This window comes from Pseudovirgaria hyperparasitica, assembly GCF_010093815.1.
Source record: "Pseudovirgaria hyperparasitica strain CBS 121739 unplaced genomic scaffold EJ05scaffold_11, whole genome shotgun sequence".
In the NCBI taxonomy this organism is placed as follows: Eukaryota; Fungi; Ascomycota; class Dothideomycetes; order Acrospermales; family Acrospermaceae; genus Pseudovirgaria; species Pseudovirgaria hyperparasitica.
In genome coordinates, this window is record NW_022985559.1 from 629,671 (window position 1) to 654,037 (window position 24,367).

General features: G+C 50.1%; 9 protein-coding genes across 9 annotated transcripts; 5 read left to right on the top strand and 4 right to left on the bottom strand.

Moving 5' to 3' along the window:
• Positions 1-1,615: 1,615 nt before the first annotated feature.
• Positions 1,616-5,174, top strand: EJ05DRAFT_441520 (uncharacterized protein; the record flags this gene model as incomplete). The annotated part of the gene is made up of 2 exons (XM_033741994.1): positions 1,616-1,809; positions 2,015-5,174. The coding sequence occupies 2 exons, from the start codon at positions 1,616-1,618 to the stop codon at positions 5,172-5,174; spliced, it is 3,354 nt and encodes a 1,117-aa protein (XP_033598933.1).
• Positions 5,175-7,157: 1,983 nt separating this feature from the next.
• EJ05DRAFT_512139 (uncharacterized protein) lies at positions 7,158-10,401 on the top strand. Its single transcript, XM_033748308.1, has 13 exons — positions 7,158-7,501; positions 7,557-7,650; positions 7,701-7,802; positions 7,848-7,945; positions 7,998-8,235; positions 8,286-8,413; positions 8,462-8,579; positions 8,629-8,755; positions 8,810-9,074; positions 9,124-9,178; positions 9,225-9,411; positions 9,477-9,670; positions 9,749-10,401. Exons 1-13 carry the CDS (start codon positions 7,278-7,280, stop codon positions 10,079-10,081), a joined length of 2,163 nt encoding a protein of 720 aa, XP_033598934.1. The 5' UTR covers positions 7,158-7,277; the 3' UTR covers positions 10,082-10,401.
• A 113-nt stretch (positions 10,402-10,514) lies between these two features.
• On the bottom strand, positions 10,515-12,029 carry EJ05DRAFT_466840 (uncharacterized protein). The gene is made up of 2 exons (XM_033742825.1): positions 11,994-12,029; positions 10,515-11,889 (listed from the first exon to the last, which is right to left on the bottom strand). The coding sequence occupies exon 2, from the start codon at positions 11,849-11,851 to the stop codon at positions 10,661-10,663; it is 1,191 nt and encodes a 396-aa protein (XP_033598935.1). The 5' UTR covers positions 11,852-11,889; positions 11,994-12,029; the 3' UTR covers positions 10,515-10,660.
• EJ05DRAFT_512141 (uncharacterized protein) lies at positions 11,963-13,156 on the bottom strand. The gene is made up of 2 exons (XM_033748309.1): positions 12,042-13,156; positions 11,963-11,980 (listed from the first exon to the last, which is right to left on the bottom strand). Exon 1 carries the CDS (start codon positions 13,070-13,072, stop codon positions 12,428-12,430), a length of 645 nt encoding a protein of 214 aa, XP_033598936.1. The 5' UTR covers positions 13,073-13,156; the 3' UTR covers positions 11,963-11,980; positions 12,042-12,427.
• A 234-nt stretch (positions 13,157-13,390) lies between these two features.
• Positions 13,391-14,677, top strand: EJ05DRAFT_493671 (alpha/beta-hydrolase; the record flags this gene model as incomplete). Its single annotated transcript, XM_033746137.1, has 3 exons — positions 13,391-13,605; positions 13,655-14,546; positions 14,594-14,677. The coding sequence occupies 3 exons, from the start codon at positions 13,391-13,393 to the stop codon at positions 14,675-14,677; spliced, it is 1,191 nt and encodes a 396-aa protein (XP_033598937.1).
• Positions 14,678-14,682: 5 nt separating this feature from the next.
• EJ05DRAFT_477624 (uncharacterized protein) lies at positions 14,683-15,792 on the bottom strand. Its single transcript, XM_033744282.1, has one exon. It carries the CDS (start codon positions 15,313-15,315, stop codon positions 14,833-14,835), a length of 483 nt encoding a protein of 160 aa, XP_033598938.1. The 5' UTR covers positions 15,316-15,792; the 3' UTR covers positions 14,683-14,832.
• On the top strand, positions 15,789-17,489 carry EJ05DRAFT_532454 (HET-domain-containing protein; the record flags this gene model as incomplete). The annotated part of the gene is made up of 3 exons (XM_033749072.1): positions 15,789-16,660; positions 16,754-17,312; positions 17,384-17,489. Exons 1-3 carry the CDS (start codon positions 16,273-16,275, stop codon positions 17,487-17,489), a joined length of 1,053 nt encoding a protein of 350 aa, XP_033598939.1. The 5' UTR covers positions 15,789-16,272.
• A 903-nt stretch (positions 17,490-18,392) lies between these two features.
• EJ05DRAFT_477627 (nicotianamine synthase) lies at positions 18,393-19,718 on the bottom strand. The gene is made up of 2 exons (XM_033744283.1): positions 19,376-19,718; positions 18,393-19,317 (listed from the first exon to the last, which is right to left on the bottom strand). Exons 1-2 carry the CDS (start codon positions 19,658-19,660, stop codon positions 18,625-18,627), a joined length of 978 nt encoding a protein of 325 aa, XP_033598940.1. The 5' UTR covers positions 19,661-19,718; the 3' UTR covers positions 18,393-18,624.
• A 2,685-nt stretch (positions 19,719-22,403) lies between these two features.
• Positions 22,404-24,092, top strand: EJ05DRAFT_425649 (uncharacterized protein; the record flags this gene model as incomplete). Its single annotated transcript, XM_033741499.1, has 1 exon — positions 22,404-24,092. A coding segment is annotated over one exon (1,689 nt), but the record flags the coding sequence as incomplete, so codon positions are not given.
• Between the last annotated feature and the right edge of the window lie 275 nt (positions 24,093-24,367).

Consider the following 24,367-nt stretch of genomic DNA (forward strand, 5'->3'; position numbering starts at 1 on the left):
GATATACGTGTACAATAGACTGCATGCGTCTTTCTTCTTAGGTCGATTATGAGATGGCAGATAAGACGAGACGAGAGGTCACTGTCACCATCACGACGCTTCTTGTTGGTCAGCCCTGTCAGCCTTCAACGCCATGTCGGCCGTGCCAAGAGGGTGCTATAGGAAGATGAGCTATGATACGACCGGATAAGGGACGAAGTGGACTATAGTACATACATGGCCGTATACACGTATTGCTAAGTGCGTGTTGGTGGCTGGAGGATGGTGGAGGATGGCGGAGGATGTATGATGTATGAGAATAAGAAAGGACGAGAGTTGATGGAGAAGAGGCAGGTGAGGAACAAGGAATTGGCGGCGGGGGAAATGAGAGTGAGTGACCAGATACTGAGGTCAGTATAGCGATACACTTGACCGTGGCGGTCACGTCATGGCATAATCGTGCAGAAGGAGGCATATTTGGGCCTTGCGATTCAGGCAAGTATACCTATGACCTCGGCAGTATTATTAGTCGCACGCCTAAAGCTGCCCGGCTGTCCGAGAATGGAAGGGTCGATGGGAGACCTTCAGCCACTAATCGTAACCAACTGAGCCACATGCGCACGCTTGTTGCTACCTTGCTTCATAGGGCTTAAGGCTTACATGTGTCTTGCCTCATAAGGCATAAGGCTCATAGATATCCTGCCTTATAAGGCATAAGGCATATAAGGGATCCACCCATCCTTCTTCCCATCCAACTTATCGCTACTGTACGTTGGGATCTGGGTAGTATCTATACCGTCAGTCTTGAAAATACGCAGCAGACCTGTCCTTCCGCCCGGGACATGATTACCTAATAATGCCCAAGTGGCCCCATGCACCGATTGCCCTAATAAGTGTGTGAATGCCCTGAGTCGTGCGCGATGGTCACCTGGTCATGTCGGCAGTTTCCAGTCCGTAATCAGTACTTCACAGTCTGCAGCCCATAAGTCAGACTTCAGTCACCTGCCCTGCATCTAAGCACCTCCAGCCCCTGTTGGCACCTGAGGTTTGCACCACCCCTCCTCGCCTGGCTGGTCGTCGTTGTCATCGTCGTCACCTTGTTATTACCCTACTTGTCTGTCTATATTCCAGTCCATAGTACTCACAACCACAACACATAGCCACAGAGCACTCTCAATCACTGTTCAATAGTAGCAGGACTACTATTTCGCCAGCTTGACCGTCTGGCAACGGTAGCTGTCCCGCCTTGCTCTTCCAACCCCACCAAACACCACTGCCCCAGCTCTTGATCCGCCCGAGGCGTCCAGTTACAGCAACAAAGAGCTGGACACAGACGCGTCTGTCAAAGCTACTGGTCTCCTCGGTATTCACTCTCAGAAGCTGTCTCCTTCACTCTAGGACCTTGACGTGTTAGTAGCTTCGTCTCGAGACCACGAGCTTGAGTCAGAAGGCTGATTCTGTCATCAGTGTCTGAGACCACAATCCACCTCTACTAAGCATCTCACCCCAACTCGAACAAACTCTCACCAAGCACGCCTCTCTCCTGCGACCACGCTTTAGTCTACTCCCTTCATACGCTTTATTACAGCTCGTCCTTACGCGATCGATCCCTTTACGGTTCCTACAAGCTTTTTGAATGACACCTTCGCCAGACAGCCCTCCCGTTACAACTACACAACCCTCTTCCTTTACACGAAAACAAGTCCTTCAACAAAAGAAAAAGAAAAACTTGGATGCCACAAAGGCCAACGTCAAAGAAGTTCCAAACAATGAGCTGGGACAAAAGGATAGGTATGGCGAGCGTATCACAACAATATACCCAAAGGAGGTGTAAGTCGATTCGTTTCCTTTTTCTCTTACTCTTTTCCTCTTTCTCTCTCTCTCATCTTGTCCCTTATTGCCGCTTTTTAGTGCAAGCGAATACGATACCACATCATTCGCTATTGTGCTAGCTCTGTATCCTTGCTGCTTAGACGGGGAGTGTTTATCTGCGTGCTATAGACATAATATGAAACCAGTCTAATATGTTCAACAGAGCTGCCTTTCCTGTTGACGATCATGGCGCATCTTTACCACCAGACAACGTGCCGTCGAGCATTGCCACGTCTCCTCTACTGTCAGCTTTTGGATCTGCAAACGCTGCATCGGCGCAGTACACGAGTGAATGGACCAAATCACTCCCATATCCCGCGAAGCAGCATCCCATAGGCAACGGGATCAATATCGGTGGTCCTCCGCCAACCCCCAATTCTCACCCGCACATGTTCAAAGATGACTATAATGGTGCTGTGCCTACCTCTGTATCTCCGCCGGCCTCCATAGGTTCAAGACCTCTCAGCCACCCAACACAATTCTCAAGTTTTGGAGGCCGACTCCAACCTTCACCTCAGCCGTCAGTCGGACGTGACAGACGGTCGTCTATGTATGCGCGCACTGGTGCGCGTTCTCCCTTCTTGGCACATCCTCCATTGCCACACCAGCCACAGCCGCATTTTTATGGCCTGCAAAATCTGGATATGGCATTGGGGACGCAGAAGACTGGTAACATCCGTCCAGGAAGTGATGGCTATTATTGTGGGTTTGATACACTGAGACTGCCGGGTGAAAGTGCTTCTCGGGCCACAAAGAACGTCTTACTCGTTGGCTATGAAGGAGGTTTTGACGTCCTGAAGGTTGAACGCACCAAGATGGACGTTATAGGACGCCTGGAAGGACTCCGAGGCGCCGTCATAGGAGCAAAGCTCCTTTCATCCACAGGCCCTGGTGACATGTATGCGTCCTTGCGTCCACTCGTAGCGCTTACCGTTCATGGCCCGGTAGTAGATCTGGCAAACGTCCCAGAGCCTGATAATGATACTGCCTCCGTAACATATGCGGACACTAGACCTGCAACACCAAAGTCTGCAAGCGATATCAAGGAATACCAAACTACAGTGGAAGTTTACTCTCTTCTGAAGCAAGAACATATCGCCACGTTATTCGTATGCCCGCCAGTTCCTATTTCAAGTCCAATCGACAGCCCGCTCTTCCGACCTCCGTTACCAACTGGTGATTTGCGAATTGATGCTAGTGGCCGATTTGTCACAATAAGCTCTGGCAGCAGTGGCGAAGTCTATGTATTTTCCTCGCAACTGAAGAAAGCAGCAACGTCAGAGTCCTCCCATTTTAGATGCATAGGTAAGCTGTGGACATCTGTGCAGTCACGGAGTCTCGGCTCGGCCTCGAGTTCTTCAAGCTCTAACGATGCAAGAAATATGGACGGGGATGAGCATAGGCCACATGGAGTTCCGGTGGTATCAGTAAGTGGACGATGGATTGCTGTGGCACCACCTGCGTCGGCGACAAGCCTCTCCATCAATGGTTCGGCTATGCTGTCTGTATCAAACCAGAGCCCTGCAGGTCTCGGACATCATACAGCTCCTCCTCAACCGAATGAGAATTGTGCTGTCGACGCTCCTCAGAGCGACGGGCTAGCAGGGCGATTCGCAAGAGAAGGAGCACAAGCTGCCGTGCGCGGCGCAAAATGGGCTGCTGGCCGGGGCTTTCAGGCTTATCAATACTATTTTGGAAAGCCTGGACAGCCTCAGGATCCGATTGGGGCGCCTATTGATCACATGAACCAGCAGTCCTACCCTCAAGCCTACGGACATTTCGGCAGTTCTCCCACTCGTCACGACTCCACGATGGTATCTGTGTACGACCTCAATCGCTTCTTGGACAACGAAGAGTCTAAGCGGAAAGGGGTCTTAGAACCAATTGCATCATTCATACCTCCGCACGGTATCAGTCATTTGTCACTCTCCCCTTCCGGTGTCATGCTTTTGACCGTTGGAAAGAAGGGTGACGTGCAAGAGGTGTGGAATTTGATGAAGATCACGAACCGCAAGAACCGCAAGTCAAATCGAAGCACTCTAGACGGCCCGCATGTTCGGCAAGTCGCGAGATTCACTCGGATGACTGTTGCTAATGTGGTTGATGTCGCTTGGACCTCTCCTATTGGACGCGGAGTGGCTATTCTTACTGAGAACGGAACTGCACATTTGTATCCAATGCCATCAGCAGCATTCCAGTGGCCTCCGGCTAGAAGTATGGCAGCAAAACCGCGCAATGCCTTGAAGGAAGAAGCACCGGTGCTACAAGACTCCGGTCGGACTGGTGCTGTAGGAGCTATGAGCTCTGCTTTCAGTGCCCTCAATGGGACGGCACGTAGCTTCACAAACGCCTATCGATCTCAGAAGGGCAGTGAAAGCACTAAAAGCCCTGGATCAACCTTTGCCCTACCGAGCATGACAACTGCAGTCGGTGCACGAAGTAGCAAAGCCGTTGCTAAAAATCTATCGAAATCTTTAGGGACCGCCGCCAAAAGCTTTGCCCAAGCTGGAGACAACAGAATTCACCTAGGCTCGACTAGCTCAATACCTGTGTCAAACTTGATATGCTGGCTGACAAGCAGAAGCGGCAAACCCTCCTTAGCAATCGTTTCAGCAGGTCACATCGACATCTATCGCGTCTTCATGCAGCCAGCACGAGGCAAGCAACATCCAGCCCGTGTGAAGAAGAAACGTATGGTACAATACCAAGTCCCTGATGTTCGCGGCGGTCCGTTCCCACCGTCCCTCATCGCAAAAATTGGCCCACATACACCTGGGGACCTTAACGGCACCAAAGATCTCCCTCTCGAAGGGATCTGGGCCCTGCGCACTCTTAAGCGCGAACACACCTCTACGAAACCCAAGGAACGCACTCCCCACCCTCTCAGCTTCGCTGAGCTCGAGACAAGCGCGCCGTTCCTGCCGTTTCACACCGATCGCCGCGCCAACATGTTCTTCACTGCCGAAGACGCGCTCAATCCATCTACTCAACCGCGCACCATCAACGATGGTAAAGATGGTGTCTCTCTCACCGACCACGTGCCGCAGCCCTCATTCGGCGGCCGCCTAGCTGGCCATCGCGTCTTCATAACGCATCCGTCACGTCATCTCTCTGGCGAGGACGATACAGACCTAGACTTGCATGACCAGCTCGATGGAGTGACGGCTGAGAATCGGATGGTAAAGAAGGGCGGCGATTACGAGGAAGTGCAGATCATTGTCACTACTCGACGGCGTAGAAGGCTTGAGGATGGGTATGGCGACCAAGAAGGGTTTTTTGAAGATGATTGTGAGGTGCTGGACTTTGCTGACGATCGTGTTTGACATTGGGCGATGAACCTGATATGGCGTTTCGCGCGCATTGTTTGTTTGAACTTTTGAGCATTCGAATGCCACATACGAATCAGAATACCTTATAGAGCTCTTCGCATTCAAATGTATCGTTTGGAACTGGAGTAATTCGAATCTTGCGGGTATCAAATATCGGGACGACTGTCTTGCACTATCTATCTATCAACTTGCCTCAAAGTCATGATGTTATTTGCATTCTCACCGGGTCGTGGAGTTCTACAGATGGGCGGGCACATGGCATGCTTTTAGTATATAAACAAATCATGACAGATCAATGCACATACATTCAATATCGGCACAGTCCGTCCGCGGTCCGTCCGCAGTCCTCAGTGCGACGAGTCGCATGAAGTGCCAGGCAGTGTATACTAGCACTCACAGCTCAACCAGCTTCTGGATGCTGCCAATGACGTGCTGCACGATGCTGGATCGCGCATGCAAGATGCATATCACGGCTGTATTCGTCGTCGTTTGCATATCACGCCACGTCTCCCCACCTAAACTTCTATGACATCAGTGTGTTATGCAAGTTAGCAAGAATAGTAAGAGTAGACTTACTTCGGAGTAAAGAAAAATCACTTTACTCCGGGGTAACTAATTAGTAGGAGATGATAGTAATTCATTTTTTTTAGATATATATTTCTGAGCTTATAAAGGAGCTATTGTTTTTTTTTTTCTTTTCTTTCTAGCCTTGGAAACTTGGGCTACGTGCTACTAATTACCCTTTTTATATGGGAATTGAGGTTTTCCTTCTTCGCTTTTTCTTAATACTATTATTTTTTTTTCTAGGGATTTTCCAACGTGGACTTTTTTTAGACTCTACTCTCTGGTTCTAGAAGAACTAGTACTTAATTAAAGTTAACTACTTCTTTATTTCTATCTTCATCTACTGGTAGTAGTAGATTTAATATTCTTCTTATTAGCTTTGGCTTCGTTATACTAGTATATAATTCTTATATATTAGTTCTCTTATATTCTATGGATATAGACTCTCTTCTAATCTTTCTAATAACTAGACTAGCTCTTAGAGATAGAGTAGTCTAAATAAGTAATAGAAGGATTAAAGAGAGTAGAGATAGATATAGTATTTAGGTATCGACCGTTACGGTAACTAACGTAATATAGTAGACAATAGTATAAAGATACTTATAGAAGTAACTACTAGCTTACTATACTCCTTGAGAGAAGATAGAGGAGATAGAAATGGCTTTATTTAATTAATAATACTTACTATAAACTAATATATACTATCTATAATATCTACTTTTATATTAAGAATAATGTCTAAAGAGTAGAAAGTAGACGATATAGTTTACTTCTATATTAGACTTACTTAATCTAGCTAATCTAATATATATTAATAATGTTATAGTAGTATAATATAAAATTAGTTCTAGCTACTATAAAGATTACTATAGAAACTATCTAGTTCTAGATACTCTTTATAAGAAGAGTTTAGCTAGATAGATAGAATAGTAAATTAATCTTACTATAACTTAGTAATCTCTATCTATAATATATAGGAAAGAGACTATATATATATATATCTAGTTATATCTAATCTTATCTTAAACTATAATAGTCTATTAGTATCTCTTATAGTATATAGTCTAATAATAGATCTAATTAGATATTAGAGAGACTTTTAATAAAGATAATATCTAATAGCTACTTATAGATAGCCAAGTAGTACTTATACTTATAGAATTTAGTATATTACTACTAGATTAAACTATATATAAGTTACTACTAAATGGATTAGAGAACTCTTTTAAGATAGCTATTTAATAATTAGATGTATTTTAACTTTAAATCCTGTCTTAGAATGACTAAAGATCCAAAATAATTTTCTCTTTTCATTTTCTTCATTAATTTCTTTTCTTAATACTCTTACTACTACCATATATAGTATGGTGAAGCATGAGGAAGTGTGGTAGAAGGGCTTCTACTTTCTGAAAGGATCAGCGTCTGGGACGTTAAATAGCTCACGTTTGTAGCTCTTAATCTCTCTCTTCTTTACATACAAATTCACTTCAACTCAATTGACGAATCTCTCAATAACCTCATACTTTATTAACGATGGCGGCAGGTGACTCAACCGTTGGGGTACCCGTTATGGATACGTCTCACGTTCTTAATGTTATGAAATACAAGAAGTCACTGTCGAAAGCAGAGACTATGGCTTGTGTCTCTCTCTCTGGTACGGAGACCAAGGCACTCTTCGGGGAAAATGATGACAGCACTGAATCTCTGGCCTCTCTACGCCAAAAACTGTTTGACAAGAAAGTCTTGAGTGCAAAGAGGTCAGCTTAAGTAAACACAAGATTAAGCACTGATGAGATGCTTACTTACTTACAGAGCCGGATACCCTTTCTGCACAGAGAGTGGTGGTTCAGTCGGTGACAGCACAATGATCAAAGATTACCTCCTCATGCTCGATCGTTCGCTCGAGGTATGTTGACTACTTCTCTGGATAGTAGGTATATGACTCACTCTGGCCAGTCGAAGAATAAGGCGCGGACTATATACATCCTGTCAGAGCGTTCCACAATAGACGAGACGACCACGGCATTTCTCGCCCAAAATCATGACCTTGATCTGAAGGTATGACGACAAACGCTATACTATTGAGATGCTGATATGTGCTAGGCAAATCGGCCGGACCTACTCAAGTCTGGTACCACTGATCTTAGTAGTGCATATTCGAAAGATGCTTTCACAGCTCAGGCTGGGACTGGCGGGAACACGTAAGTTTTGCTTCATTTCTTCTTCGCGATAGCCTTAGGCTGATTTCTCTAGACACCCAGCCGATATGACAGAGACTCACTGGGATATCGTCACACGGACCAACGCTCTTTGCAGTGGATACAAGATTCTGTACACCACGGAGAAGAAGACTGACGAAATAGTCAAGATCACACCAAACGATTTAGAAAAGACAATGTACACTGCCTTTCAGGTCACCGAAAGATCTTTCTCCCCTCATGAGATCTCCTTTGCTCGACCTGACAAGGAGAAGGATATAAAGCTTCCACCCGTATGTGCGCCTGCTAATGGTTTGGTATATACACTCATGTCAGGATACAGAGCAAATACAGAATTCCAAGATTCCGTGTCGAAGACGACTCAAACGTGGACGTGTATGAGACAAAGACCCATTTAGAGTCATCTATGGCAGAAAGCTCTTTCTCGAAGTCCTCAATCGAAGCATCAGCGTGAGCTCTGTTTTGTGATCAGTGTGACGCGTACTGACAAACTCGCAGTGGTGGTGGTGCCTTTGGCTTTTCACTTGGAGCCAGTATGGGGTTTGCCAAAAGCGATGAGGACAAGAATGCACAGACAAGCACGAAAGATGTTGCGACCATGCATATTCGCTATTACGTATATATTCAGCTCTTTCACCATTATGATGTGGCTGATTGTCATACAGTTTCCGCGTGTGGTCATTCAGCTTGATGAGCTCTCACTTGAGTTATCACAGGAATGCAAAGACGAACTCGATGTGGTGCTGACTACCGCCAAGTTTGAGAACCTGCAGCGCTTCTCTGAGAAGTTTGGTCAGTAAAAATGGCCTGCATGAACGATTTACTCTCGAACTGACCAACGCTCAGGGCACTTCTTCGCGACCCGTGTCCAGCTTGGCGGCACCCTGTTTTCCTCGGAGGCATCAGCGGCATTTGGTGACTCCTCTGATTCGGAAAAAGCTAGCGCTATGAAGGCCTCTGCGGCGCTGTCCTTCTCGTCACCGTACGCCCAAGCCTCCATAAGCGCTAGTCGAGAGGAAATCAATGCATCTGCCACGAGCAATAAGGAGAGTATGTTCGCAAAGTCCATCATTTGGCAAGCTAAGGGTGGTGACACTCTTCTTTGTAACAAGTACGTCTCTCCATCCTGCTGCAATCTCTCAGCTACTGATTATATCAAGTCCTCCGGCATGGGCGCCCACCGTAGCCTCGTTTTATAATTGGCGCATCATCAAGGTATTTCACGACGATTGGTTTGAGTATCTATCTAATGTTCCTTCAGCAAGATAAAATAGTTCCCTTGGTGGATCTGATCGGCAAGCTACCTGGTTATTCCGATGTACCCGTGGCATTCGAGAAAATTGCAAGCGGCGAACATCCTGCAATGACAACCATACCACTTAAATTCACCCTTCAGAAGGAAGGAAAGAGCGATGAGTACCTGACCTTGGAAAAGACAGGATGGTCGTGTGAGTCAAATCCATAACCCTCTTGCTATGATCTCTTTTCCACTTACACAGCATCATATTCTAAGCTTTGGAGCCCATGATCCTGGCTGGGCATGTGAGCGACCTGCCTCATTCGTCGATCGATTGGCTATGCACAAACTATATGAAGAGAGAAGAAGATCGCCCAGATATCAGAGTCGGCAAAAATCCATCTCCAGCATCCCGCATCTTCCAAGCCTCAGTTGCCGTGCCTGAGAATGACAAGGATAGCGTCAAAGAGGTACGTGACCACACCTGCCTGCCCTTCCTTTTTCTAAAACTGCAATACCCATTACTGATCACCTCCACACCCCTCCAGCTCCAATACAACACAAAATACAAACTCTCCCACCACGCCACCGCCACCACGCTCGGCTCCCACCCTCCCCTGCCCCGCACATTCATCTTCGGCTCCGACATGCTCGTCGACTTCGTCTTCCAGACACCCGGCGACGTCAAGAAGACCGGGTCTATCAAGGACGGCGACACTGTCGAGCTTGCTGTGCACACCTTGATTCCGTGTGGTCTGCTGATGACGTCGCTGTCGACATCTCCTGCGGCGCCCAAGGGGACGGAGATCTTGGAGGCGAAGCCGTGGCAGTCAGACCAGAGGGACAGGTATTTGAAGTTCGTGTTTCAGTATGTGGCTTGAGGTGGCGACGTGTGTCTGATGTGAGATGGGGTAGGGGACAGGAAGCTGGCTTCGAGTTATTATATCGCGATCTTGCAAGTCTAATGTTTTATTGTATTCTGTTCTTTGGAGTGAATCTTCTTCCTCCTCGTCTTCCTCCTAATCTGTGCCCTGCTCCCCGCAGGCTGTGAGCCTGTGATGTGCTCCTTACCTCGTATAGATGAGGTTTTACGGGACACGTAATCCGTCCCTGTTATACCGTACCCGTAGAGTCTTCCCTTTGCGTCTGTACGGGGTGAATATGTATATACTTTACGTAAAGATATGCAGATGAAATCCATCTACTAAGATGTCATACAATCTAACCACGTGACTATACGATTGAAAATCACACAACGTGATACTGTCCCGAGGCAGAATTGTGTAATCTGGGTGCTAGCCTTTTATAAAACACCTCCGAGCCTAATCTCACGATTACGAGTATAGTTGAAAATGTTTGGTATTATATACGTACCATATCCCCGGTCCACAACGGCAATCCGTAAGTGCTCTACGGATACAGACTTACGAAGTATATACACCACCCACTGGCCACAGCCTCTACGTCAGAACGGGCGCCACCCAATCCATCCAATCCGCCACATTCACAACCGCCGAACTCCTCTCCACCCCCGCCGTACTCGCATTCCCCTCCAGCAAATACTTCGACATAAACGCCATCAACTCGCCCCTCTGCGCCTCCGGAAACTGACAATGCGCATGGCCCCCAACAAGACTAAACCCCATCGCATCCGCCGCGCCGACAGCCGCATACACCCTCCGGCCAACAATACCACACCCCGTCGTCGCCACAGGCCCCAACCACTCAATATCATTCTCCATCACATACAGGCCCCTCGGCGCCACAAGCGCCGCAAGCTCATGGTGATCAACGGGTAGACGCGCGGTGCCCAGCGCCGCAACGCCATCGAACCGCGCACTGAACCAGGCATTCTCGCGGACGATCTGCGCCGCAGTCTGGATGTTCTTGCCTCGCGCTGCCTCGCTGTCGGCAATGCGCCAGCAGCTTGCGCCGCCGGCGCCGCTCTCCTGCGGCAGGGTGAGGGCGATGCGCTCGTCGAATGCGCCGGCGACGAAGGCGCCTTTGGCGTTGCGCGAGCAGCCTGTGACGCCGATGCGGAGGGGGTCGATTGCGGAGGTGGGTGCGACGAGGGCGAGAGCGTCGAGGATGCGGCTGACGGCCCAGGACCAGGCGATGAGGGCGCCGGCGGAGTGGGAGGGGCCGTATAGGGAGTAGAATAGGCCGTGGCCGCGCGAGGAGAGGTCGGATTGGGCGGCGATCGCGTCGTTGTCAAGGATGATTGTGGCGATTGAGGATGGGGGGATGGGGATGGAGGGTTGGCCGAGGGTGATGATGGCGGGGAAGGGGCCTGGGCCGGGGGGCTTTTGGATGGTGACGGTGAAGGAGATGGAGGTGCTTGCTTCGCGGGCGGTGATTGTGAGGATGTTGTTGGAGAGGGAGGCGGATAGGGAGGATGGCTTGGCGGGTTTGTCGCCGAGCTCGGATTTCTGGAAGAGTTGGCTGAGTTCTTGTTGGCGACAGGCCCAGTCGGCTTTAGTAGTGACGGAGCGGCCGGAGGCGAATATGAAGGGGTTGGGGAGTTTGGATGTGCTTGGGGGCGTGAAGTTGCTAGGGAGGGTACATGTTGTTTGGCGGGAGGAGAGGCTCGCTGGGTGAGCGAGAGCGCAGACGACATGAAGGAGCAGTAGGGCGGCTGTGTACAGAATCATTTTGTGATCTAGGATCGGTTTTTGGGCTGATTCGTGTCCTGTAAGCAGACAAGTGTGAGGTTTTATATGCTCATGCCAAGCCAGACGTGCGATGTCCAGACTCGAGACTTTGTTCACAATTTCCGTAACCTGGATGACTTACTATAAACATTTGGTTGATACCCGACTAGAAATTGAGTTTATATGTTACCTTGGACATATTAGCCATATATAGGCTCGATCACAGGTCAATTGATGCCTGTCGACGGTAAAGAGTCTTAAGTACTTCATATGGCTCAACGGATGCGTTTGCAGAATGCCAGAGTGAAAAATACAAAGTGATCCTCTCTGATGTGTACCATTGATTGCTGGGTCGCCAAGTCAGGGAAAGCGGTGTTTACCCTGGCTGGCTAAAGTGGAAGCATTTAGATTCCCCACGCGCCAAGCCGGGCAATACGACAACAAAGCATGGCATCCATCTCGCGTGCGTGGCTGAATTCCACCTGCAGAAACGAGAGAATATGTCCCTTGCAGACTCTAAGTCTTCGAGTGTTGCTCTATCGGTCTCAGTCCATTAGAAAACTTTGGAATACCACATCACGCGAAGTGCCCATTGACATGATGCGTCACGGCCGTCTCATCGCCCTCGAAGTCGTTACATATCGGACACGTCGCAAGAGTAAGTGCAGCATCGTTATTCTGGGGGTCAGTAGAGGTTCTGGTAGCACTTTGTCCACTGAGCGCGGCATGACGTCTCTCAGCGGCATCCAGATAGTCCGCTAGACTACGTCCTTGGTCTCTTCCCTCCATATAGGTGTACCCGTCGTCCTCTTCTCGAACGTCTCTATACCGTGATCCAATGCCGTAGCCGCGACCACCTCCCCTACATCCACCTCTTCCTCTCGCTATAGTTGTCGCATTCGACGTCTCTGTGCCTTCTTGCGCAGGCAAGATTTCCATCTCAGATGCCATCCTCTGCACTCGACCTACTCTGCCATCGACCAATCGTACTTTGATCCCGCGCGGGTGGTCACCTCGGGTCAGTAAGTCTTGCACGATGCCCTGCACCTCACGACCGGTGGGTTGATCGGCTTTCAATACGATGGACACAGCTGCGCCGGAGACTACTTGCGATGTTCTGGGAACGTTTGTTGGGTTTGTACTGGTGCGAGCCCGTCGATCTTGCTGGTTGTTGCGGTGGAGTGTACGATTACCTCGAGTGGCGCGATGGTTTTGAGACATTTTGTGGTCTATGACCGCGGATTGTCTGACGAAGGGTGTGGAGAGTAGTCACTTTGTCTGAAGCGGCAATAACCTGGAAGATGGAGGTGCACAGAGCTAGTCTGAAGATGGCATAGCGTAAAATGCTACTATGTATTAGAGTCAACGTTAATGCGCCGTAATAATTAGCGGATTAGGCGCCGACTAAGCATTCGGTTGATTTCTAAGCGCCTACACTGATGATCAAGAATGTCCTGTCACCGTTTGAGTAGACCTCGTTGAAGAAGACTCCTTCAGAACGTTTGCACTGATCGCGTAATAAATACCATAATAGTCAAAATGGCATCCTTCGACAGAATACCCGCCCAAGCAAAAGTTCAACCTACACAATTCACTGTCGCGATCCCAGATGAGAAGCTAGATGAAATGAGACAGCTATTGAAACTTGCAAAGGTTGCTCCAGAGACCTTTGAGGCCTCGCAAGGGCCAGAGACGTACGGCGTCACACGCGAATGGCTACTGAATGCAAAGTCAGAGCTTGAGAAATATGACTGGTACCATCGACCTGTCTACTAACTGAGATCGAGTACTGATACATGAAAGGAAACAAACAGAACAGCACATCAACTCATTTCCCAACTTCAAGCATTCGATCAAGCATGGCTCTGACACTCTTGACATCCACTTTGCGGCTCTATTCTCTCAGAAGGCAGATGCCATCCCAGTCACATTCCTCCATGGATGGCCTGGAAGCTTTATGGAGTTCCTCCCAATCCTGGACAAACTGAGGACCAAATACACAGCAGACACTCTACCCTATCATGTCATAGTGCCTTCACATCCAGGGTATGCATTCTCCTCGACTGTGCCTCTCGAACGCGAGTACGGAATCACTCACACTGCGGACATCTTCCACCAGCTCATGCTTGATCTAGGTTTCGCCAATGGTTATGTCGTGCAGGGCGGTGACATTGGCAGCAGAGTAGCCAGAATCATGGGAAAACGCTACCCAGATATCGTCAAAGGGGTGCATCTCAACTTCTGTTTCATGCTGGAACCCGAGCAGTGTAAAGGAATGGAGCTTAATCAGCGTGAGCAGGATGGTCTTGTGCGCTGGAATGCCTTCCGTGAGAGAGGAAGTGCATATGCCTTTGAACACTCCTCTCGGCCATCAACTATCGGATTCGTTCTCCAAGCCAGCCCGCTCTCGCTTCTAGCTTGGGTCGGTGAAAAGTTTTTGACCTGGGTCGACAAGCCACTCCCGTTGAGCACTATCCTTGACGATATCGCTCTGTATTGGCTGACTGAAACCATTGCCAAGTCATTATACGCGTATCGTACCGATTATGCATTCAAGCAGATTGGTGGGCATGGCAATCCCGACTATAAGCTTCCAAACTTTGGGTATTCATCTTTTCCAAAGGAGTTGGCAAACATACCCAAAGCGTGGGTAGAGACATCGGGGAACTTGACCTTCTACAAGGAGCATGACCAGGTACGTGGCGCTTCCAGCAGGTCACAGTCATGTACTGACAACAGCAGGGCGGACATTTCGCTGCTTTGGAGCAACCCGAACTTCTCCTGCAAGACTTTACAGAATACGTGCATCAAGTGTGGGAGCTTTAAAAAGACGCATGTCAAGCCTTCGTCGGGTATTCATACGCATACGGCGGCTAGCTACTCAAGATAATAGTACAGAACTCCATCAACGGCCACAAAGAGATTCCAGACTCCAATGCATGATGACTCGTGTGAGACAGATATAGCTGCGTGTGCAACACTTACAGCACAGCAGCTACACCCAACAAAACAACCGCCCCCAATCCCGCCATCTGCACCCTCAACACATCCGCCGCACCAGTCTGTGTCGGACTACTGCCACTCTCACCCGCACTTGTCGCAGTGGGACTACCTCCTGTCGGCGTAGTCGCTCCGCCATCCGGGCTAAAGCTCGCCTCCCCAAACGAGCAATTCCTCCTCATCACATTCACTGGGTTGTCTTCGCCATGGTCATTTCTATCCGAGTCGTCTCCGTACCCATGGTCATGGTAGTAGTCGATGCATGCACCACAAGCGGGGAGTTCGTTGTTGGCATTGGTGTATGTACAGACGCAGTCGCGCCAGTCTTGGCTGTTGCCGTCAGAGTGTTGTGCATCGCAGGATCTTATCAGGCCGAGCGTGCCGCCGCAGGCGCCGAGACATGGGTCCGGGAGGTCTGACTGAGCGATGTGTTGCGCGGTGGCCGAGGCGCCGAAGAGGGCCATCGTGAAGAATGTGAGGTGCTGGTAACGCATAGTCGGTTTTTGGGGAGAGTGGAGGATGGATGGTAGGTCTGGATTCTGGTGCAATAACGTCTAGTGTATGGTATGACCATTGAGCACTGGATAGTTGAAAAGTGGTCTCGATATTTATACACTTCTTTGGTGGTACACGAGATTCAAAATGACGTCTTCACGCGCAAAACTAGCCTTGAGATGGATATCAACCGTGTCTTGAATCCCGAAAGATTCCCCGGTGAGTATTTCGAAGTAGCAGCATGTGCGTACCAGAATTACCATACAGTCAGACAAGACTAGGCAGAACACCATACACAATACATACGGATCTAAATAATGTGGGGCTTACCGTAAAAGAGCGGAGGCTTCGACATTCCCGATTGGGAATAGACCGATATGGCGGCTGAGACGTCAACATTGAACTTTCTCCGCGCGATATCATCTTTGCCAAAAGCCGAAAAGTTGAAGCTGATCATCGGAGCTGTTCCACATGGTAGGAGCTGATCAATTGTGAGGTGAGAAGAGCCTTGCTACAAGATGTCACAAGATATTACAAGAGTGAGCTGCGCCACAAGTGGTTTTGATGAGACGGAGTGGTTGCGCGAGGCTGCACCATTGCCTGCTGCCTGCTGCCTGCCTGCTGCCAGCTGTCTGTTGCCAGCTGTCCTCTTTTGCCTCTGAAAGCAACACTACAGAGAATCTTACTCACCAGTCCACACCACTTTCTACTCGCCTGCCGGACCGTCTTTTCGTCTTAAATTTGTCTCTAGACACCAAACGTCAAGACCACACGCATGCAAGCGGACCCACTGAAGTAGCCTTGTCGCTCACTGATAGCTCGATACGCCCAAGTGAGATCATCGGTTCTTCTCAGAAAGAGCGTGGCAGAAAGAAAGTTATTCACAATAGCTGGATAGGGGAGGACTATCCGAAGTCGAGATACAAATGCGTCTCATCAACACTAAGACGCTGAAGCTAGAAGAATTCTTCGATCATGCTATACCAAAATACGCCATCCTGTCTCACACTTGGGACAAGGACGAGGTCCTTCTCACAGACGTAACGGGGTCGCTTTGGGACGCGAAAGACAAAGCAGGCTTCACGAAGATCGAGAATTGCTGTAGGCAGGCTGTCAGAGATGGATGGGAATACGCATGGGTCGACACTTGCTGTATCGATAAGCGGAGCAGTGCTGAGCTGAGTGAGAGCATAAACTCAATGTTCCGATATTACAAGGAGGCACAGGTGTGCTACGCCTATCTTTCCGATGTTCCACCAGAAGATTTCACGAATTGCGACACTACCGCTGTGGATGACTCGGTGGAACGATCGGGTAAAGTCGGAGACACCTCTGTGAAGGTGGAAAACATATATGTGGCTGACATGACGGACTGCGGTACGATTAAGACCAATATTTCTGGCACAGCCAGAACGACCGAATCCTCCGCGTTTTCTCGAAGTCGCTGGTTTACGAGAGGATGGACGTTACAGGAGCTTCTTGCTCCCGACCGAGTTGTCTTTTACAATAGCAACTGGGAAAGTTTCGGAACGAAATCAACTCTTCGGGACGAGATCTCGTCCATCACCAGTATTGATGATCAGACTCTTAATGGTCGCTCGTTCGATCAATGCAGCGTCGCTCGCCGAATGTCTTGGGCAGCAAGACGGAAGACTACCAGAGTTGAGGATACTGCATATTGTCTCATGGGAATCTTTGATGTCAATATGCCTCTACTGTATGGCGAGGGGAATAAAGCGTTTGAACGACTACAACGTGAGATCATGATGAAGTCTACAGATCGATCCCTTCTCGCGTGGCGTCTTGAAGCAGATGATGTAAACGCTTATCATGCGGTGCTAGCAAGGTCTCCTGCGGCATTCGCGACCTGTCACTCATTACGACCATGTCGTCCTCTGAAATACGATGATGCCATCATGGAAATGACAAATCTCGGTTTGCGTATCAGCCTACCTCTATGGCCCTGGTCCGACGGTGATGACCGCATATTCTTCGCACTTTTGGATTGCGCTAGCCTATACGAAGATATCACGACAGGTATCGTTCAAAGACAAGCAACAGGAATATTCCTGACCCTAAAAAGAGGCGTATTTCACCGGGTCTGGGCCCACTTGAGTCATGTTTTATATCGAAACCGAGCTAACGACTTTCTGAGAAGCGACACGTCTTTCGCAATGCTTCGAGGATGCCAGCGTATAACAATCTTAAACACTATCCAACCTGTGAAGCTCGCTTCTAACACGCCTGTCGGAATTCAGGATTTATATTTATATGTCAATAAGACACAACTCAAGGCTGCTCTTCAGTCTTACGGATGGGATGCTGAGGTCTCCGTAATGACTAACAAGCTTTTTCCTTTTGAACCGGATGGTAGTCGTTTTGAGTCATGTCATTTTGACCTTTTGCATTTCCGTCGTTTTGGTCCGCAAGACAGGTGGAGCGGACCAAAACTTGCGATTCAGATTTCGTCGGAGCAACAGCTTCGGGTGACTATAATCATCCGCTGCGACAAGGATGACGGTATGTGGTGTAATACCTATATTCCGTCACTCTCTCGCTGGAGGACGAGATTGGTCCCTGCAGCCACCATGCTTGGCAACAACAGGTTTTGGGTTGATCCCTGGGTATGGGCTGCGGACGAAGGCCTGAAGTCGAAGATCAGATCGCCTTGGCCTGGTCTTAACAAGGCTATAACCAGCATTCAGTCTATTATGCGACTCACGAAAAGTTCAAGGCGCCTGACGTCTTCCGAAGCGCTGGTCCGTCCTGCGATCGTTAGATTGAGTGGTAACCGGGTCGCATGTACGGAATTGGTGATTACGTTCGAGGAGACGGCGTTTGATGACAAGAACGCATACGTGCTGCGATTCGACATTATGAAAAGAATGTTTCACACAAGAGACGCAATGACAACAGTAGGGCTCCGCGCCGATGTGACACGTAAGGTAATATGGTAAAAAGTCGTCAGACGCAGTTGATACTATGTTATCTTTGATCCACGTAGTAAAGGCTTGAGCAATTAAAGTTAAGCAGAAGATTGGGGACTTGCTATTATGCAGGCCAATTCACTATCGACCCTCGTACACCATACCGTCAGACATATCAGCGGCAAATACATTCATTGATCGTCGAAAGAGTGAAGGAAAAGGACGATCGAACACACAATGTATTTCTGGAGGTGCATTCAGCATGACTCCTCTAGCTACGGATGTCGTCAACGTTCGTGTCTATAATTCTATAATTATGACCGAAAGCCCACAATGCGTCTAATTCGTCTATCAATCGACCTTGACGACAATGGCCGTCAGACTCGTTGCACCACCGTAATACCTCGTCGCCACGACTGGCGTGACCAGGCTCAGAACCTCCGTATCATCCACCTCGTATCGCGGATACAAGACTGTCCTCAAAGAATCCGTACTCCGCAACAGAATCAATGCTCCCGGCCTCATGCACTTTGCCACGCCCACCAAAAGGTCCTTCTTCGCATCCGCATCGGCGCCAACCATGGCAGCGAAATGTACAACATCAAACTCGCGCAAATCCGTCAGACTGTCGGCATCGATCTGCTCAAAGGACACGTTCTTGAAGCCGCATGAGGTCACCAAGGAGCTGGAGAGCGCAATGGCGTCCGGGTTGCGGTCGATATTGTGGTAGCTCACATCGTCAGAATACCTCTCTGCATAGCACAAGGACGTGAAGGGTGTGGGACCAGAGCCGATGAAGGCAATGCGGCGGATCGGGGGTAGAGAGAGCTCGCCCAGGGCAGTATCGAGAGTGTTGACTTCCATACGGGCAAGTTGCCTGTACTGATCGAGATAGGGGAAGGAATTGAATGTCTTGAGGGCGGTGGTTTTGGCAGGGGCATTGATGACTTTGCGGGCGAAGTCGGCTTCGAGGAGGTATTCGGCGTCGCCCCAGAGGGTCCAGAGGCGCGGGATGAGGGGGACGATGCGAGGGTCGGAGAGGATCTGTGGAAGATGAGTGAGCAACGCTGGAGCAGAACAGGCCGGATTGACAGCCACATACCTTGCTGTCTTGCTCGACGGTGGTCTTTGTGGTGGTGACGAGGTCGAAGAGCTGGTTGAAGAGCTTGCTGTTCTGCGGATTGGGCTCCAGACTTTCGAGACGCTCGAGACGGGCAAACAGGGCAAGAATGCCGAGGGCGAGACGTTCGGTGTCGTCTGGGTGGTAGGGCAGGTCGAAGGCATACCTACCGACGGTGTGCTTCAGGCCGTTTGCGCCGGCAGCCACAAGAGGATTCGCACCATTCACACCGTTCGCAGCGGCAGCGTGCAGTGGCGTGCCGGGCATTTTTTATTTTGTTTCCTTTTTTTGATGTCTTCGCAATGATATTGGATGGTGATGTTATTATATCTACCGACGCGACGCGGCGGCGCAAGAGGACTTTTGTACGCACGACGTGACGTGCACGTGGACAGCAGTGTGCTCAGACGTGCGTCTGTGCACGGCGACGACGTGGGCGTGCATTAGGTTTGCGAGGTGATGCGGCTACAATGGTGTAGCTGCAGCAGACGAGTGCGTTGTGGTGAGGGTTGAGGAATTAGCGACATGGATTTTGTGGCAGTAAACAATGAGGTGTGTTTGGTGGTGTGTTGGGTGTTTAGGGTGTTTAGGGTTGAGGCGAGGGAGATCACGCCGCCTTGGCTGGTTAAGGGCCTTGGAAAACGCTGTAGATGCCTGACAAGGGGAGAAAGGGGGGGGAGGGGGGGTCAGGCAGTCTGGAGCCGAGGGTATGTCACAGCACTCGTGGGACTGGGGCGCGGCACATGTCATCCCGGCGCTCTGTGCGACTTGGGCAGCATTGGGATGAATGGATGTTGCCTGACTATCTAGGCATCATTCGGCTTTGGACGAGTCATGACAATACCGTACCATTACGAAAGAATACAGCACAGCGTAACAAACATATGTATTATATCAATACCCAAATATCACATTACATCACTTCCCTCTGATAGTGGTACCAATATAGTATACGCCGGAGTCTAGTCCTGAAGTGGCATAGCCAGAGCGTTAGTGAGCGGGAGTCAATGAACGGTATCTGCATCAGGCCTAGCGTTCCAGAATATTCCATGCCGGTCCATAGCACCCGGTATAGTCAACTAGTATATTGTACCTATAGGATATTACGCACGTAAGCAAGCAAGTATGAGTTGTGTATTAGCATGTCTAGCAGAGTGTGACACTGTCTGGTCTCACCAGACTGGACAAGTCAAGACTCATCAGGACATGACACGACGGTTCTCAGGCTGCTCCGGTCTGCTTAGATTCCAGGACCTCGGACAACTGCTTTGAATCTAGTGCAGCCCCTTACTTGGGAGGTCCAGGCGCGTATCTGCAAGGGATCCGTCAACTAGGTTCAGTCTGCCGTAATCAGCTAGCGTGACATCTATCCGAGGACCGAACTCGAGGTACCTGACCTAACCTCCTCCTCCCACCACTTCACCCAATCCACTATCAAAACACACAAGCTGCTCGCCATCACGGTGCCAAACTCTGTTTGTACCTGGAAACCGTCCACTTGCAACTCGGCCTCGCCCTCTCTCAGCCTTGCCCACCCAGCCGCGCAGTCCTAATTCAGCCATGAGCACTTGAACCCACTCTAGCTGTGTGAAAGTGGATGCTTCACACTCCATTAATCCGACAACTCCACGCTTTCTTCACAAACCAGGCAATCCACACGCAAGGATGTCCGATAAGGTTGCATATGGCACTCGGAACCTTATTTAGACCCAACGGTGCGCACGCGGTGTGCTGCTTTTTTTTCAGGCCTATGGCAAAGCAGGCTGCTTTGTGGCCTGGCTGGCCTGCCTGCCTGTCTGTCTGTGTGAGGCACACGACACACAAGTTGTTCCAACACGGAACCGGGAATCGGGAACCGGGAAGACACGCGATCCAGCCCTCGACTCTTTTCTTTCTCCTTATTTCTCCAACTTCCAGGGGGGGGCATTTGTATCATGCCATGCCATGCCTGTGCCATGTGACGTGCACAGGCGCGTTTTGAGTTGGTCTTTTTTTTGCTCGCCGAACTCGGGGAGGGACGGGGCTCGCTCACGCTCAAGACTGCTTTCTCGCCGGTTGGTCATACGACGCCAGCAGCGACACAAGGCAACTGGCCCTGCGCGAATTCGCTGGTATCTGATGCCGGGAATAACTTGTTGCTCTTTTGAGCGAGAGAAGGGCGGTGTATTTTGCATACCGTGATGGTCGAGGCGGCGCAGTGCAGCGCTGTGCTGCTGTGCTGGCTGTCGACGTGAGGCAGTTGGCACACTGATTGACTGGATGGTAACTGCGCATCGTTTGACGTGTTCAATTGTTGTGCCGTCCTCGGATTGCATGTTACTGCTGTCGCTTCACTACTACTGACAGACTAATTACTACTGCGCCTATTATTGACATATCCACTATCCACAGGTTCACTCTGAAACCGGGGCGCTTGGCGTTCTGGCCGATGTCGTCCGGAGCAACTAAGGAAAGAACGACCAGCCGGCCCTCAACCTTAAAAAAACTTGTGGGAACAAAGTGGGAAGGAATGATGTAAGCCCTCGGAATTAATGAAGAAAGGGCGGTCAACGGTTTGGTTTGCGTACCCTGATGGACGTTTCTGCGCCTTCCCTCTTCTCCTGCTAATCTCATCTGATTAGATTGCCTCCTCTTCACTTCTTCAAAACTCCACCATCCCTTGCGCCCCCCCTTCAACAACCGTTTCTTCGATCTCAACATCGAGAATCTGTTTCCTTTTCTTTTTTCTTTTCCACCTACAGTCTTCGCCGCTATGCTTTCTTCTGCTCATATCGACGTTTGCTGCGTTATCAAGCTCATTTCGCCGACGTCCCGCGAGGATGCGTGTGCCACTCGGCTCTTACACGTCCTCGTGGGCCACAATTCCGACTTCGATCCACTCGAGATGCTTGGAGAGGGTGTGACGCTACTGAGTTACGAGCAAGTTCCGCGCAGAAGAGAAGGCTGCTCTGCTGCCGTGCAGTATCTGTTCGACCAGATGGAATCGCTGCCGGACTGTCGATATCCGAAGTTGTTGACCTTTATCCTGCCATACACCGATGGATACGTCGTCCGATCCGACTTCATCAACGTTCGCCTGGGCGCTCTTGCTGGACAACGTGAACTGCAGCAGTTTCTCAAGCCATTGCAGTACTGCAGAGGGCCAAAGGCCGACCTGAACAGCAACAGCCTCGACGACGGCACATTGATGTCGCTGATTAGCTCTGCTGCTGGTGTTATAACCAGTCCATTCGACTACGAGTTCAACTTGAAGGATCTAGAAGACGGCATCGCGGGACGCATCTCCTACCCCTGGCTATCATCAACGCCCATCACGCCACGACGTGTCGCCCTATTCCGCGGCCGTCCGAATCATAAGACCGGCTTTCCTGTCTACGCTGCCGCAAAAAACCTGGGCCTCTCTCTCGTTGTCATTGATGAACCAGGTCATTGGCTTCAGCCTGACAGCGATGAGAACAGAGACCTACGCGAAGCTTTCATCCCCATCGATATCACCGAGGACGACGGCCTCCCTGCTCGCATCGCCACTGCTGTTGCAGAGTCCCATTATCACATCGATGGCATCTTCACCCTCTCCGACAATTACCTCGTCTCCGTCGCTCGCGCAGCTGAGCTCATGCGTTTGCCTACGTGTCCTTCTTCCGCATACGAAGTCGCCTACGACAAACATCAAACACGTCGTCTCCAAGCCGCGCCGCATGAGTTTGCCAGTGTCAACAGCTCTGCGGACCTCCTCTCTATCATCGACTCTCAAGCATTCCTGCCCACCTATCCACTCATTGTCAAACCTCGCACCCGTGGTTGGTCGTCTGAGTACGTCACAAAAGTCCGTGACCAGGCAGAGCTCGAAGCAATCATGGCCAAGATATGCAAAAAGTATCCTGGTGGCGCGCTCATCGAGCCATACTACGATGGCCCAGAGCTCGATGTCAACATCATCGTATCTTCCGGGAAAGTCCTCTACACTGAGATCGTCGACGAACTGCCTAGCAATGGTGACACCTCCGATGGCAGCAGCGCCGATTTCCTCGAGAGCGGAGTGCTCATTCCATCCAAGCTGCCACGCTACGAGCAGGACGCCATATGCAAGCAAATTGCCGACATAATCATCCCACTCGGCTTTACAGATGGCGTCTTCCACACTGAGGTCCGCCTTACGCGATCAAGCATGGCGTTCCAGGCAGATCCTACAACTGGTCTAGTCGACCTCGCGCCTGCATCCTCCGAGAAAGCAGACGACGAGAAAGAGCCTGCCGTGCGCGCGCATATCGTCGAAATCAACGCTCGTCCTCCCGGCATCTTCAGTCAAAAGCTCTCGGCACACACCTTTGGCGTCGACTACTTCGCCGCACGCATGCTCGCCGCCATTGCCGACCCTGCACGTCTCGCCCTCACCAGCATCCCCTTTTCCGTCTCCACTATGCCGCCCGGCGCCCAGTGCCACTCCTTCATGCTCTTCCTACCCGTACTCCGACCGGGCGTGACGGACGGCGAGGACGTCCTGAACAGAGTGATGGAGCGCGTGCCGCACATTGCCGAGCGTGTTGTGGACAGCCACTGCTTCTTCACCAAGGGCGACACGCTGCCTGACCCAAGCGAGACAGTCGCATGCTTCGCGCGCGTAATTCTGGCCAGCACAGAGGGCAGGGAGCACGTTATGGGCATGGCGGACAGGGTTAAGAGGGAATACTTTAAGGACGATGAGTACGAGCAAAGCGTGAAGATTCAGGACGGCCTTGTGGGTAAGGCTAGCGACGACAGAGTGGATTCCTGTCGCGAATAAACCAGGTCGCCGTCCGTCCCGTGCACACACTTTTTCTCTTTGTATTTCTAGGCCTCATCTTTTATTTCTTTGCTTTCAATCCTTTCGGTCTTTTTTTCGGTCCGTTTTTTTTCCCTTATATTCCCGGTGGGGTTTTTTGGCGATGCGTATAGATGGGTGGTGTTGCTGCTGCTGCTGGTAGGGTGGTGATA

Excerpts from the sequence above, each read along its gene's own strand:
- EJ05DRAFT_512139 (XM_033748308.1), top strand. The coding sequence starts at position 7,278 with ATGGCGGCAGGTGACTCAACCGTTGGGGTACCCGTTATGGATACGTCT. Across the intron at positions 7,502-7,556 it reads AAAGTCTTGAGTGCAAAGAG|AGCCGGATACCCTTTCTGCA; the intron begins GTCAGCTTAAGT and ends ACTTACTTACAG. Across the intron at positions 9,671-9,748 it reads ACAAGGATAGCGTCAAAGAG|CTCCAATACAACACAAAATA; the intron begins GTACGTGACCAC and ends ACACCCCTCCAG.
- EJ05DRAFT_466840 (XM_033742825.1), bottom strand. The coding sequence starts at position 11,851 with ATGATTCTGTACACAGCCGCCCTACTGCTCCTTCATGTCGTCTGCGCT.
- EJ05DRAFT_512141 (XM_033748309.1), bottom strand. The coding sequence starts at position 13,072 with ATGTCTCAAAACCATCGCGCCACTCGAGGTAATCGTACACTCCACCGC.
- EJ05DRAFT_477624 (XM_033744282.1), bottom strand. The coding sequence starts at position 15,315 with ATGGCCCTCTTCGGCGCCTCGGCCACCGCGCAACACATCGCTCAGTCA.
- EJ05DRAFT_477627 (XM_033744283.1), bottom strand. The coding sequence starts at position 19,660 with ATGCCCGGCACGCCACTGCACGCTGCCGCTGCGAACGGTGTGAATGGT. Across the intron at positions 19,318-19,375 it reads CCGTCGAGCAAGACAGCAAG|ATCCTCTCCGACCCTCGCAT; the intron begins GTATGTGGCTGT and ends CATCTTCCACAG.